Below are 16,131 nucleotides of genomic sequence, written 5' to 3'. Positions count from 1 at the left end.
AACATGAGTTGCATGTCTCCTAATTTACGTCATGTTCAGAGACAATTGTGATGTCACGAATGGGGTCATTTCAAATCCAGGCTAACTTCAGAAGTTAGCACCACAAAATGTATATTTTAAACTGTGGAGTTTTTATTCTAGTGTAACCTCTTATATGTCTAAATATCAGTGGAAGTGTGATTTTTCATTTCATTTGAAAATATTATACACAAACAACAAAAATCTTAAATCAGTGTTATCAATGATTGATTGATAGATCTTTCGATGTATGTGCATGCATGCGTGTGTGAAATTCGTTACCTAGCATTTCTGTTGAAGTGCCTCTGTTTTCAGGGGCACCGAAAAAGTCTTATCCTGGCGCTGCCAATCTGTCTTAACTTCTCCTTTGCTAGACGGCACAGTTTAATGTGGAACATTTCTCAGGGATGCACAACTGGTATGCCTGCTCCCACGCTCGCCCTACCTTCTGTAACGTCTGTCGGGACAGCCTTTCAGGGGTCACTTCTCATGGACTGTCCTGTGAAGGTAGGTGCCCATTTTTTCTCTTTCTGTCTTATATCTTATTTTAGCTATTTCCTCAATTAAAGGGCACATATTATGCCCATTTTAACAAGATGTAATATAAGTCTCAGGTGTGCCTAGAATGTGCCTGTGAAGTTTTGGCTCAGAATACCTACATGTGTGTATCTTTAAATGCAAATGAGCTACTGCCCTCACTCTCTTATCAACAAACAGTGAGCACTAAAATGTACCTGTCAGTCAGTGGCCATGGGTGGGGCTTTGTTTTTGTGACATCACAATAACGAGAGAATCAAAACAAAAAATGTTTTTGGTTTAATGAGGATTAAAAAGATGTAGAGGGTAGATTTTTCATTGTAGGGTTGTTGTGTCCACACACACACAACACACATTATGTCAACACATTTAATACACATTTCTGTCCAAACACCATGTAAAAGTGGATTTCGCATAAAACGTGCCATTTAATTTTAAAAGCAGTTTTGCTTGATCCCCAAAGGTGTGATATCTTTCATCAGAGCTGAACATGGGTGGTCAGGACCTCTTATGGCCCCTTTGGGTGTTACATTGGAGTTTGTCAGAGTCTCAGAACTACTTAGAAAAGAATCAGTTAATTGAGATGAAGGAAATACAAATGTTATATTTAAAAAGCACCGCAAAACTTAGGCTAGATAATGGATCGATATACAGATGACAAGTGTAAGTGTCCTTCAATTTGTTTTCATTAAGTATTTCTGGGATGTCTTATAAAAATCACCATTGCTAAAGTGGTTTGGACCAAGCGTACCTTTTGTGGTTATGGTGTGGTTAGGGTGTTTCATTTACAGAGGGTACTTTGTGTACTTGATCTGTTTTGCCACACCTGCCATGACAGATGAATTGAGATCATTTACCAACAATAAATATTTATTACATTTATTTGACCTTTTTATCATTTTGTCAAAATATACCAGTTATACCTTTATCCTCACGTATGTGTGACGAACAGCACAGGTCATTGTGTTACACCATCATCTATAAGATGAGACATCATATTTCCCCAAAATTGCATTTAATTGAACATTTCACAAAGGCTTTTCATGACTGTGGTCTTTAGATTTTTATTCTGTTGGCTTTGTTCAAGTAATATTACATAAACTTTATGTTTCACTACATAAAGTACCTTACTAAAATATACATTTAGGGAGCCTACATATATATGAACTTCTGGTGCTAAATGGCACATTTATGTAGAAAGTATAATAGAGGTGATATATGCAGTGATAAAAGGTTTACTACAGTTAAATATATACTGTTCTGGACAAAAATATTGGCACCCTTGTCAAATATGAGCAAAGAAAGCTGTGAAAAAAAATCAACAATGTTCACCTTTAAAAAACAATTCACAAAAATCCAATGTTTCATTAAAGCTGCAGTCCGGCGGTTTTCCTCTTTGTCGCCATCTCTGTTCGAAATCTGCAATTGCAGCTATTCACGGAATTATCCACTTTGCGTGGGTTGTACATCGGCACAAAAGCGCGGATGAACACAATGTATTGAGGAGAATCTGTCAATCACTGCGTCGCTTTGGATACTGTCATCCTGGCTGACTTCATTATCTGATTTTTATCCGATTTAATGACTAAATACTGTGTATTTGCATGATAAACTTTATATACACAAGTAAGTAAGATCTTCAGTTATGTCTGGACAATGAGGAAAAGTAAAGAAGTGTTCATCTTAGTTAGAAACTTTATTTATCCCAGTGGGAAACTTTACAGATCAATGGAAGTTCGACTGGAGTAAATATAATATTCCTGAAGTAAGTCATTTATTTTCATTTATATTTGCTGTCATGTAATATTCTTATTACATGTCACGTGCGTAAGTGACTCGTGTCCGCGTTTGTATTGTTTACAAACAAGGACGCATTACTCACGTAGCGTGTATTTCTCTACATGTCGTGTATTACATTCGCTATTATGTTACCTAATAGTAATGATGCACCACAGGATATTTAAGTGTGTGCTGTAATATGATTCCATACATTGCGCTGTTGTTTGCACGTGACGCGATACCAATCAGTTTATACGCGTTTACAGAAACACACACATTAAAACATTATTAAAACAGAAGCTAACCAATCAGTCGATGGGCATATGAAAACAGCTTTATATGTAACCAAGCACTGCAGATGTTCACCAAGTAGGGTGGCCATTCGTGCCAGTTCCGCCAGACATGTCTCGATTATGTTTTCGGGTGCGTTCTCCGGAAGTCGCATTGATCGACCGCAGACATCATCAAGGTTTAATATTTCGGGTTCAATTTCAGAAAAGCAACCGTTACATTTCAAGCTAAGAATGAAACTACAATGATTGTATGTCTTAAAAGAAATAAATCTTAATTTTCGTATGGATTTTAACTGAAATGTGAGAACATCGATGACGTATGCAGTCAAGCAACCCGACTTCCAGAGAACGCACCTGAAAACATGTTCGGACGTGTCCGGCGGAACTGGCACGAATGGCCACCCTATCACCAAGTGCTGTGAGAAAGGCTATAAATATCCACCTCCATCATCCTCACACGCAATATAACCTATACTAGCCGGGTCTCTTTCTTTATGTGTGCAGAAGTGACATAATGTATGGAGGACCACAAGAGTCATGCAAAATGTAATAAAGAACTTCAATATTTAATAACTACCTGGACAATAAAAATAGCAATTAATAGATTTGTATAAAATACTCAATAAGTTCATCATTTTAAATTGCATTTATAAATTCTTAATTAAATAATGGAATTTCAAAATGTATTTCAAAAAGCGATTTAAAAAGAGAAATAAATAACTGAGTTTATAAATTGAATTACAAATACAGGTTTAAATTAGGCATTTAAAAGGGCATTTCCGTTTAACTTTTCTGTTTTCATTTTCCCAATGATTCTCCTTATTCTTTTCGCTATTGGATTTGCTTTTCGTTTTAGCCTCTCTATTTAGCTTTTCCGTGACTCTTTGGGTCCTTGCAAATGGTCAAATGAGAAATGCAAATTAGCTATGGCCAGGAGGATGTAACAAGCTCGCTGATTGGCTCTGATTGTACGTCATGCGCAGATTTATAGATCTCAGATGAGGACCCAAAGAGTCACGGAAAAGCTAAATAGAGAGGCTAAAACGAAAAGCAAATCCAATAGCGAAAAGAATAAGGAGAACCAACGGGGAAATGAAAACAGAAAAGTCAAACGGAAATGCCCTTTTAAATGCCTAATTTAAACCTGTATTTGTAATTCAATTTATAACTCCAGTTATTTATTTCTCTTTTTAAATCGCTTTTTGAAATACAATTTGAAATTCCATTATTTAATTAAGAATTTATAAATGCAATTTAAAATGATGAACTTATTGAGTATTTTATGTTGTTTTTATAAATTGTTATATTAATTTGAATTATTTATTAATGGATTAATATTTCATTTCTATGTTATTTTTATAATCTCATTTTTTATTGCCTAATAAAATGTTACATAATGATTTTTTTTTGTAACTTTGTCTATTTATTTATAGATTAATTAATGAATTTTTAAACAAATCTATTAATTGCTATTTTTATTGTCCAGGTAGTTATTAAAAATTGAAGTTCTTTATTACATTTTGCATGACTCTTGTGGTCCTCCATAATAATGATGCGAAGACGTGCTTGAATTTCCCGCGGAAATCCACCAGTACCACTGGATTTAAAATCATTTTACAAGCTTACCATTTTGAATCCAGCTAAGGCCAGCAGATGGTTATGTATTTTCTTTTTTTTTTTTTGTGGATATTTTTAAACCCAAATAAGTGCCGAACTGCCGCTTTAATAAAATATATTTGAAGGTGGGTGGAAATCACATAATAAAACACAGAGAGACATTAGCCACAATTATTGGCCCCCTTTCATTGAATTCTGATGATTTTAAACTCTGTTGACTGTCATGGGCTCTTAGATAGCAGGAAGTAAAAAAGTTCATGGCAGGTGATCTTCAATTATTTTTCCATACAGAATTTCTCCAGACCCTTCATATCTCCTCTTCAGTCATGGGATGGCAGAACCTCGATTTTGACTTGTGTATTTGGTATAATACAATGTGTTTACGTGGTTTATGGTTAAAAAACACATTATTTTCCAAACGCACAGATTTTGTACAAAGCTCATTGATCTGAAAAGCTCTGTGTTCCTGATTGGCCAGCTACTCTGTACGTTTTGATTGCCCTCTGACGTCTGCCGAAAATGTGACACTCTTTACCATGTTTAAAAGATTCGGTTGCTAACAGGAGTTAATTTACAGGCTGAGTCTGAAGTGGGAGGAATTATGCTACTTATGACTGGTTTTATGGTCTAGGGTCACATATACTATTTGCTCAACTGCCCACTAACAAAGTACATTCTTCTAGCAGGTTAAAACTTTCCCCTAAAAATAGCATCATTAGGATTATGCATGCTAATGGTGTGACCATGTGAAAGAAAGTGCTTATTACTTTCAGAGAAATACAGATGGTGCTCATTAAACTCTGTTGACTGTCATGGGCTCTCAGATAGCAGAAAGTAAAAATAGTACGCCTCTCGTTCACGCCTCGGTTTCAACACGCAATGCTCATTAATGGATGTAAAGCTTATAGACTCCATCATCATCATCATCATCATCTCATTTCTTCCCCAAAACACCCCCAAGATGCCATCAGGAATGAGAGTCTTGTAGTGTTGCATTAGTGAAAAGCGGATTTGTGTGGTCGTATGCGTGGTGGCAGCGGTCTATGGAGTGATAATTATGGGGCACTTTCCAAGTGCTGTTGTTCAGTGTCTGTATTTTCAGCAACCAGGCTCACTCCTGAGTATTAATTACTGTATGTGTTACTGTGAAAAGATGATCTCATTTCTTTCAACAAACCTCTCATTAGCTTCTTCGGGGCTCTGAGAGCCAATTGTGTTCGTATGGAAATTGTTCACACTCCTGAGCGAGATCTTTTTGTACTGTATTTTGGCTGTCAACAGACAATGCAGTTAGACTGAACTATATTTAGTGAAGGATAAAAGTAGATTTTAACAAATATGATTAGAATCTGGCTTTCGTGCAGTATTGCTTATATTATACAAAAAAAGTGTCTATCAGAATATAAACCGAGCGTGATAGGTACAATGTAAATGTATTCCTCGTGATTTAATTGTACTTGTTGAACAACATATGTGTAAATTATGGTTGTGGTTTTTCTGATTACATCATAGGACATACTGTACGGTTCACATGACATTGATAACATGGAGAATGCGGTATGTCAGAAATATTTTCATACTGCACTCCGAACACTGCACTTTTTGGATACGTACTATACGTACTGTTTTAACGATAAAGCGGTAGGTACTTCATTTAATTCAGTACTGTGACTGTTACAGTACACAATTTCAGACGCAGCACTGGAATGAGAAAAATGAGGGCGGGAACTGATCTGGGCCCAGTTCCCCGATAACGCTCACTCTTAGCGTGCTAAGAAGACTCAAAAAGATATATCTTAGCAAAGTTGTTTATGTTCCTAAGTGTGTTCCCCGAAGTGTCCGTTAGGAAGCTTCTTAACATGCTGCCTCTAAGTTCGACGTAACAAAGGCGCTGTCCCAAGTGAAGGTGCTGAATTAGGGATGTTCATATCAGTTAATTTTCCCGACCGACAACCGTAGCTTATGAACCGAACATTAACCGTTAACTTATAAGATTTTAATATTAATTTGTCATTGAGTAAAAATACAGTTGACGGTTGTCTGTGACCTAGTTAAAACAAAACATTTCATTTGAACGTGCAAACAGCAGCGACAGATCAACAACAGAACCAGGATTCATACATTATCAGATCATACCTTATCAAAAAGCACGCGATCAGTCCAGATGATTAATATACAAAGAGGGCAGATTGTCTCTTTTTCATCTACCACAGTGGTCATTTCTAAAGCAGGACGCTTTTCAAAAAGTTTTGCTTTTGAGTCGTCTCCGTTTGTGCAAAAAGAGAGATGTTTATGGTCAGGGTCAGAGGCCAAGGTCTGTCCAGATGTGCGCGAAAACGGAGACGGACCGCGTCATCTTGCGCGGACACGCGTGCGTCTCCGTTTAGCTTCCAAACACGCACACAAATGATTTCTCATACAAATGATTACTTTATCAGACCGTCAGGGCAGCAATATTTGGGTTATTTACAGGACATTCACAAATTAAAGATAGAAAAGTGGCGAAATGTCTGTCGGCTCATGGGCACACGCACCGGGCGTTAACAAATATGTTTTTCTTTTAACTGATTGGGCTCTATCTTGCACCCAGCACAATTGACTTTGTCAGTGACGCATGTATCATTTCGTATTTTGCACCGGCGCACAGCGGGTTTTTCCCGTCACAGACGCACGTCGGCAAACTAGGGAATGAACTTGCGCTCTCTGGGCGGTTCAGCGCAAAAAAGAGGCGTGTTCCGGCGCAAACTATCCCTGATGCTATTTTGCAGTTTCAAAAAACAATTGCGCCACTGACCAGAAAAAAAAAGTTTAAAGTCAGTCGCGCGTTGCGCGTTGTTCATTATGCTATTTTAAGGGCGCATGCTTGACCATAATGTATAGCGTGCTCAACGCGCATACACTTTGCATCTAATCTACACAGATGCAACAGTTATTTTTGCAAATCATAAATTGTTACACTTAAAAATATTAATACACGAGATAAGGGGAATCATAGTGGTGAGCATTGTGGTGATAGTTTTTATTTATTGTGTGGCTGCGTTAAAAAGTTCTCATGCAAATAACGATTAAAATATTTTCATAAGTTTGTTGTGTGGCTGTATTACGTTTATTTTATGTAAATAATAATTTAAATGTTTTCATAAGAAACCTTAATGTATATGAACTTGATTTGTAAGAGTACTTTGGGGTTGGACCTTGCTTGCGTTTCTTGAGTCCGATTTCAAAGCCCCCAAACCCTTTCAGCGGTGAGGGTGGACGCAGCGATGTCCTCTGCTGGCGTCAGGTCATGTGTAGAGGCAGATCCACCTCCCGTTACACGGCGTGCCCGATTTATGCTGGCAAGCTTGGGATTCCCCCGTCTCCTGACATCATTGTTGCGCTATTTCCTCACACGCCTGTTTAACCTACGCTGATTTGGGCGGGTTTCTCCTATCCCCATACAAAACAAACGTCTTTGATTGCTCTTTCAAGAACGTCGGTCTCCTCGGCTGTGAACCGCTCCTGGCGTGCGCCTGGTAAATCCGTCATAATAATAGCAACCCGCCATGGAACTTGTGCCCTTGCGCTTAAAGGGAATGTTGGATAGCGTTCTGATTGGTTTATTTGATGTTACTCCCAAACCACACCTATGAATAATGAACCTACTTCAGACCAACCCCTTATTGATTTGCGCCCGGCGCAAGAGTTATTTCTCACGCCGGGAAAATAGCAACAGCGCCCAAGATCCGCCCACAAACTCACTTGCGCGTTGCGCTTCGCACTTGCGTTTCAGATCGTTAAAATAGGGCCCATAATGTTAATCGATCATAAATTCTTACCTTCGGGTAATGGTTAAACGGTCAATGTGAACATCCCTGTGCTGAATTATTTGCGATCGATCACTCAGGGATCGATTTTCCACTTCACGCGAAGGTGCATTACGGCATTAAGAAAGACAACACGTTCTATGCAAATGAAGCATTACTCAAATTATTCCAGTAACTTTTATTTTAACATAGTTAAAGTTATCCGTATAATATAGACTATTAATTAAATGATCAAATTGTCAGTAATACGGGTAGATGAACCGGGTATCCCTCGCTAATCATCCACCCTGCTTATCCTGTTCTGCCACTTGTGTCGCTTCTTGACATGGGTTTAATGACTTTTAAAAAAATTTAAACTTTTAAACTTTTACTTCTGTTTAATGCGGTATTGCTTGCCATTGGTTAATGTTTTCAATATAAAGCAACCTATCTACAATGAACAGAGAGAGAATATGGTCTGAGAAGATCCAGAAGCGCCATAATGAGGCGGAATTTTTTATAGCCACGTCAGGCAAAATGTCAAAAGGGCTTAAGTTTTGCCGAATAAAAAAATTGACATGGACTAAATGGTTATGCGGCCAGTGTTGTGTTGAAGTCTGTTTCCCCTTAATTTCCCTTTAGTGTCGTGTTTTTGTTTTATCACATTATACGTTTATTCTTTATATACATTGAAAGTTTTAATGGCTAATGAGATGTATATGTGTGCATTTATGTAATGTATCTTTATTGTTCTTAATGGTAAGTCAATTATATTTACAGTATGAATAATATTATATGTATAATATATATTTATTATGTATACAAACATAACTTTTTTTTAAAAAAACAGTATAATGTAATAATATGTTAAAAGACATACCCTGATATAAAACTGTCAAATGTATGAAATAATTAATAAATTGTATTATAGAATAGATAATATTATTGCTTTTTAGTATAACCAATTCAAATCTTTAATCTTTCGAAATAAATGATAAATGTAACGTGAAGAAAACGCTATAAACATAGAGGGAACAGACGTCGATGGGGAAGAAACTTTGACACCACACCGGCGCCGTCTTTTATTCATTAGTTCTGATACCAAATAAATTCAACTGCATAAACAGTCCTGTATCCAATGAAAAACATATTTTATTCTAAGTCTTAATATGTCCATAACATAAAATCATTGTCAACATACCATAGTTTGACTTGTACTGCGCTGTGCTGATTTCTAAAGACTGCTGTACAGTGGCGGCGATAGCGTTTTGCGCTCAAACAACGCTAAGAGAGAGCTTACGAATGGTCCAGACCAACCTTACGAAAATGTGACTTACAGAAGATATACTTAGCGTACGAACGTTTTGGGAATCGTGCCATAGAGTTAAGAGAGAGGTTTAGGAATAGGTTAAGATCTACTTACGTTTTGGGGAACCGGGCCTTGGTCTTTTGGGAATTTATTGGACATCTGTCCATTGGACAGTTAGTATTGCCCCGCTCTTAGGGCAAGACATACATTGGGTGCTTACCAATTCAGTGGCTAAATCCTTCTAAGAATGCTTCACAGGCGCGTTGAACATTCGTCGCGACTATAGATTGTAAAAAATATGGACGTAGTGTCCGTGACGTCACCCATAGGTTTGTGAAAAGCTTTTTTGAAGCCAATAGTAGGCAGTGGTGCCTGTTGTCGCCATCTTGGCCACGTGTCACCGCGAATCATTGTGGATATTGGATTTTGCGGTAAAATTAAGAATTTGCGTTTTAATACTGACTCATTAAAAAAAGGTGTTTATCAGGTTTTGGAAGCAAACTCTTCATATATACAAGAAATATTGTCCTATCTTAAGTGTCCGATCTCCAGTGTTTGCTAAATGCATTGTTTAAACGGGTATGGTGGCCGAATAAAGAAGTTAATGTTAACTTTAAAGGCCATAGTGCAGAGACCTTAGGAGATTTGGGTAAGTTTAAAACAATCACTGCTTATATTTCACTTTGATTTCCTGTAGCAGCCAATCGATAAGGATTGATGTAAGACGTGTGCCCCAACAAAAGAGGCAAACTCGACATATCTCACTTTCTAATTTGACAGAGACATCCTGTCCATTAGTAGCGCATCGTAAACAGTCTTGCGTTCACTCGGCATTACTGAATTGTCTGTAAATGGTTTGCTAACAGCCCTGAAAATGACATTAGGGTGATTGATTGAAGATTTGTTTCCAGAGTCATGTGAAATGGTCTGAGAGCAAAGCGGCTCTGATTACAAGGTGAGTGCAAAGCCAAAGAAAGATGAAGCAACCTCTTATTAATGTTATGAATCTCTCAAGAGGATGTGGTCTCAACATCAGACTTTTGTCTCAATTGATGTGTCTCCTCGCATTAATTATTAAATGAAGAGTGGAAAATCCCAACATCCCAGGAGCATCTCGGCTTCCTTTCTTGTGGTGTATTCATTGGGATCAGGGACATTTCCTGCCATATATATATACTGGGACAAGCTTTCCATCGATTGTACCCTCGATTTCTTAGGGTGACCATCTGGGTGTAAACACTAATTTTTTCAGAGATTGTTTCAATGTCTAATATTACACTGCAAAAAAATGACTTTCTAACTTAGTATTTTTGTCTTGTTTCAATGGAAATATCAAAAAATTCTTGAATCAAGATGTATTTTCTTGATTAGCAAAATGACGTAAGAAAATAAGTCTAGCAAAAATATGCAGTTTAAGTGAATTTGTGCTTAAAACAAGCAAAAAAATCTGCCAATGGGGTGAGAACATTTTGCTTGAATTAAGTGTTTCAGGACTTTTTTCCTCACCTCAATGGTAAGATTGTTTTGCTTGTTTTATGCGCATTATCACTTAAATTATATATTTTTTTGTCTAATACTAGACTTATTTTCTTAGGTAATTTTGCTCATCAAGAATAAGCATCTTGATTTTAAAATTTTTCGATATTTGTACTGAAAACAAGTAAGAAAGTCATTTTTTGCAGTGTAATGTGTCAGCATCCCAAAATTTTATGGGAACATAGAGATGTAACACAAATGTACCTGACCACAGGGGTGGATACGCAGACAGTAACCCACAGCATAAGGGTATTTTTTATTGAGAGTTAAATATCATCTGAACACTGAATAAATAAGCTTTTCATTGATGTATTATTAATTATTTGAATGGCCAACTTGCATAACTAAAGCATCACAAATACACTTTTTTTATCTGTCTATATTCTGACTCTTCTCATTCCTCACTTGGTTTGTCATACACTGTAAAAAGTTTAAAGTTGGATCAACTTAAAAAATTACTTCAATTGATAACTATCACAGTCTCCATCTCAGTGGCTGTTTCTCAATATGCGATCTTGCGTCCTTGTGTCCTCGCTCTACGTCATCATTAACCGTCAAAGTTCAATTACAATTCTCAAGAACACACGTACAGAGGACGCATAAAAATATCCGGATGTGTTCTTGATATCGGGGATGCAGACTTGCTCGCTGAAGTCGCTTTACGCCCCAGAAGTCAATGCAACAAAACAATGGTGACCAACAGAATGCTCGCACACATCTCATTTCTCACAAATGCGTTATGTGTTCTTGCGATCTTCTGAGTTTGTTCTTCCAAGGTCGCCTGGCAAGACCGATCTCCACGAGAACCCAAATCCGTTCTTTGTGTTCTGGGAATTAAGTCTTTCATCCTGCCTGTTTTCCCCATCCATTTCGCATGATCCTCCATGTTCTCTCATCTGTGTCTCGTCTTCAATCATCCTTACCTGCCAGCCAATACCTTCATCAGCTCCATTATGTAATTTTTTTGCTTTGTTTTCAGTAGAAATATCTAAAAATTCTTAAATTAAGATGCTTTTTCTTGATGAGTCTATTTTATAGACAAAAAATATACAATTTAAGTGAATTTGTGCTTAAAACAAGCAAAAATATCTGCCAATGGGGTGAGAAAAAAAAATCGAACAATACGTTTTCTTTTTTCTTAAACACTTAATTCAAGAAAAATGTTCTCATCCCATTTGCAGATAATTTAGCTTTTTTAAGCACACATTCACTTAAATTTGATATTTTTGGTCTAAAAACGACTTATTTTCTTGGGTTGTTTTGCTCATCAAGAAAAAGCATCTTAATTTAAGAATTTTTAGATATTTGTACTGAAAACAAGACAAAAATACTGAGAAAATATTTTCTTGAAAATTATTTTATGCAGTGTACACTGCAAAAAATTACTTTCTTAGTTAATATTTTTGTCTTCTTTTAAGCACAAATATTAAAAATTCTCAAGTCAAGATGCATTTTCTTGATGAGCAAAATAAGTTAAGAAAATAAGTCTAGTTCTTAGACAAAAACATATACAAATGAAGTGAACCTGAACATTTTACATTATTTTTTTTCTTGAATTAAGTGTTTAAGAAAAAGTAAACTTCAAGATTTTTTTTCTTCTTGTTTTAAGCACAAATTCACTTAAAATTTGATATTTGTCTAAAAACTAGAATTATTTTCTTAGGTAATTTTGATCATCAAGAAAATATATCTTGAATAAGAATGATTAGATAGTTGAATTAGATAGACTGAAAACAAGACAACAATACTAAGTAAAGGTCCGGGTATACCTTTTTCCGCGTCTAGCTCGTGGGTGCACGTGTCCGCGCAGCTTTACAAGTATACTCACCAAGGCTACGTGCGGATGGCCGCGTTCGCTTCATACGCAATACAAATGATTTCTAAATCACATTATTATTCTACTAGGCCGTCAGGACAGATTTGTGACATTTACAGTACATTAATAAAATTAGGATAGATGAGGGAAAATAGTAAATCCACCATATAGGTTTAGAATAAACAACAAGAAAACAAATATCAGGAATCAAACATTATAGGACGTAAATTCTCCACAGCTTTCTGTTCTTGGAAGAAGTAAAAACAAAATAAAAGATAATGGTGTGTGGGCAAACACTGTCTATTGCCTTTGTGTAATTTCTTGTGTCCTGTCTCAAAATTTCCACGCGCATGCACTGTCAATGTTGACAGGTATGGTGTGTGTGCTTCGAAAGGGAGGGTGAGCTTGGGTGTTGCTTGCAATTCACATCCGCACTACTAGATGCCGCTAAAATCTACACTTCACCCTTAATATTTAAGTTGAATTAACTCAGCAGGCAGCATGAACACGTACTTTAAGTTTGACCTAACAAATCTTATAGTGTGGCTCACAATAAGGAAACACTTTTTGTGGTGACAACGTGGTGTTCGTCTGGCTGGAATAGGCTGGACGATATGTTTCAGTGTTAGCATGATTGCCGTGTCACCACAAATCTGTTAAATCCTGCAGAACATTAGACGCCCGGCAGCTTCTGGTAGAGTAATGTGTGGATGCAGGCTGATTTAACTGGATTCAAGGTCTTTTGAGGTCACCAGTCGACTCCTTTCATCCATTATGAGCCGTCTATAACCCAACCCACAATGTTTAAGAGGTTCTGTAGTTCTGTTCATGTTGTGCAGACATCTGCATTGATTGTGTTGTCTATGATGGGAAATGGCTGGGGTTCGTAGGAATGGAGGTGGCCGTTATTATGTGCTGATACGTACATTATAGAAGAGGAAGACAGCCAGCCAATCAATCAGCCACTTAATTCTCCTTCTGGAAACGACCAGATGAACATGGCTAATCTCATTAAAGTTGCAATGCAATTTAATCGAGGAAATCGGCAGAGAACTGTCGGCCATTATCTTATCGGCCTTCACCCACACACCGCTGGTGTGGACAGTAGATCGCCTATGTGAATCCATGGTGACATGTTCTTCTTAAAGACAGGATCTCTCTTTACAAACACATTATTGTCAGCACTAAAATCTCTGTCTGATTTTGATAAGATTTTTAGGGGGATATCCAGTACATTATCTAACAAGGGACAGAGCTCAGAGATTTAATCGGTTTGCACTTTTTTCGTTGCAGTGTGTAAATTCAAAGCCCACAAAAGGTGCGCAGTCAGGGCCACCAACAACTGCAAATGGACAACACTGGCCTCTATTGGGAAGGACATCATTGAAGATGAGGATGGGGTGACTGTCTAAAATATAACAACTTATTTTGCATGTAAGCTGCTGTAAAGTGATACACATTATATTCTGTACCTACAGATTGCAATGCCACACCAGTGGTTGGAAGGCAACCTGCCCGTCAGCGCAAAGTGTGCAGTTTGCGACAAAACGTGTGGCAGCGTGCTGCGCTTGCAAGACTGGCGCTGTCTGTGGTGCAAGGCGATGGTAAGGACTACATATCCCAGAATGCCTTACGGCTAGTTAGTTCAAAGAGCTTGCGAACTCTAAGAACCATCTGTGCTTTGACAGGTGCACACAGCGTGCATGGATATTTACCCCCGCAAATGTCCCCTGGGCCAGTGTAAAGTCTCAATCATCCCCCCAACTGCTCTCAACAGCATCGACTCTGATGGTAAGACTGCTCAATTACTTTTCTATCGCAGTGCTGATATGAGTTGTGATGTGAGCTGCAACAAATATCATTTTTTTTGAAAGTTTGCACAAAAAGAATATAAAATAAATCAATTTGTGGGACGTTAACTCTTTCCTCGCCATTGACGAATTATCTCGTCAATTAAAAGAAAACATTTGCATGAAAAAAGTGTCCCTGATAAGGTTTTATGTTACCGTGATTATCCACTACCAATTTATAAAAAAAACTGAAGCATAAAAATGATTTACTAATTTCATAAACAAAGTTTATGTTTTGATAATCATTCTAAATCTGATCTCTAACAAAATTCCTTCACAAAAATGCAATTTTAGCTTTTTGCTAATTTTTTTTTTATTTTTTAAGAAAAATACCCATATTTAAGAGTTTATAAGCAGATAATTTTTAGATGGAATGAAATGTTTTTTTTCTCCCTGTTTTGTTTGTTTGAAAGCAGCGGATCTGTTCTTTTAATTTAATTTACACTGAAAAAATTATCATTCAATTAACTTTTTTAAGGTAAGTGGTTACAATCAATTTATTTAAGCTCCATTTAAACAAAAAAATGTGAAAAACAAAACAAAAAACTTTTGTTTAAATGTAGCTTAAATAAATTGATTGCAACCACTTACCTTAAAAAATTGAGTAAATTAAATGAATCAGTTTTTCAGTGTATTTTTATATTTATATATTTTTAGAAGAACATTTTCCTGGAAGGAATTTTGTGGCAGGCAACTTGGCAGGCAACTTTTCCAAAAAAGGCTGGCGGGGAATGTGTTAAATACCATTTTTTAATGATTCAGTGATTTTAAGATTTTATTTTTAACTCTTTCACCGCCAGCGTTTTTAAAAAAAGTTGCCAGCCAGCGCCAGCGTTTTTCATGATTTTCATCAAAGTTTAATGCCTTCCAGAAAATGTTCTTCTTTAAATATATAAACATACAATATACCAAATGAAAGAACAGACCCTCTGCTTTCAAAAAAAAAAAAAAAAACGTTTCATCCTACCTTCAGTGGTTCTTTTGTAATCAGCTTTTGAATATGGGTAGGTTTCTGCAAAAACACCACATTTTGAGCAAAAAGCAGAGATAATTCAATTTTTGTGACGGACTTTTCATAGAGATCCCATTCAGAGCGATCTTTAAAACAGACACGGACATGCAGCAGCTTGCCATAGGGCAATACTTCCGGGTTTAAAAAGTTGCAGATATCTCGTCAATGGCGGTGAAAGAGTTAAGAGAGAGTTCACCCAAATACTAAAATGCTGTCATTATTTAATCACCCATGTGTCATTTGAACCCTGTTTGGTTTTTGTTTTCTCAACCAAAAATGAGCATTTTAAGAAAATTCAATCCTGTCTGTGAATCCAATTTTGAGATTAGAAGCATTAGTTTGATTTAAATCATCGATTTTACTTTCATTTCAATCTTTGACATGTCTTATTCAGTCAATATTACAGATCAGATATCATATATATATATCAAGAGATATAGATATAGATATCAAGGTTGTATTTTCACAGAACGTTCTTTACATTATGTAGGATGATATTATTTAGAAAACAGTAAATCTCAAAAAAATACTTTAACTGGGTTTTCACAGACTGGGCATTTTGAATGTTTGTTCTCTAAA

At 36.6% G+C, this 16,131-nt stretch overlaps 1 protein-coding gene across 9 annotated transcripts in view; it reads left to right on the top strand.

Annotated features, from left to right (window-relative positions):
* Nucleotides 1-16,131, top strand: part of dgkh (diacylglycerol kinase, eta) — a 151,383-nt gene that overhangs the window by 71,488 nt on the left and 63,764 nt on the right. For all 9 annotated transcript variants that reach the window (XM_065293029.2, XM_065293031.2, XM_065293027.2 and 6 more), the window contains 4 exons: nt 393-525; nt 13,984-14,090; nt 14,169-14,294; nt 14,379-14,481. In XM_065293029.2, the coding sequence (XP_065149101.1) occupies nt 393-525; nt 13,984-14,090; nt 14,169-14,294; nt 14,379-14,481 (469 nt within the window). The remainder of the gene's footprint in view (nt 1-392; nt 526-13,983; nt 14,091-14,168; nt 14,295-14,378; nt 14,482-16,131) is intronic.

The sequence above is a fragment of the Paramisgurnus dabryanus genome, chromosome 15 (assembly GCF_030506205.2).
Source record: "Paramisgurnus dabryanus chromosome 15, PD_genome_1.1, whole genome shotgun sequence".
Classification (NCBI taxonomy): Eukaryota; Metazoa; Chordata; class Actinopteri; order Cypriniformes; family Cobitidae; genus Paramisgurnus; species Paramisgurnus dabryanus.
Note: the sequence above shows the minus strand (reverse complement) of the source record. Positions and strands in the feature narration are given on the sequence as shown.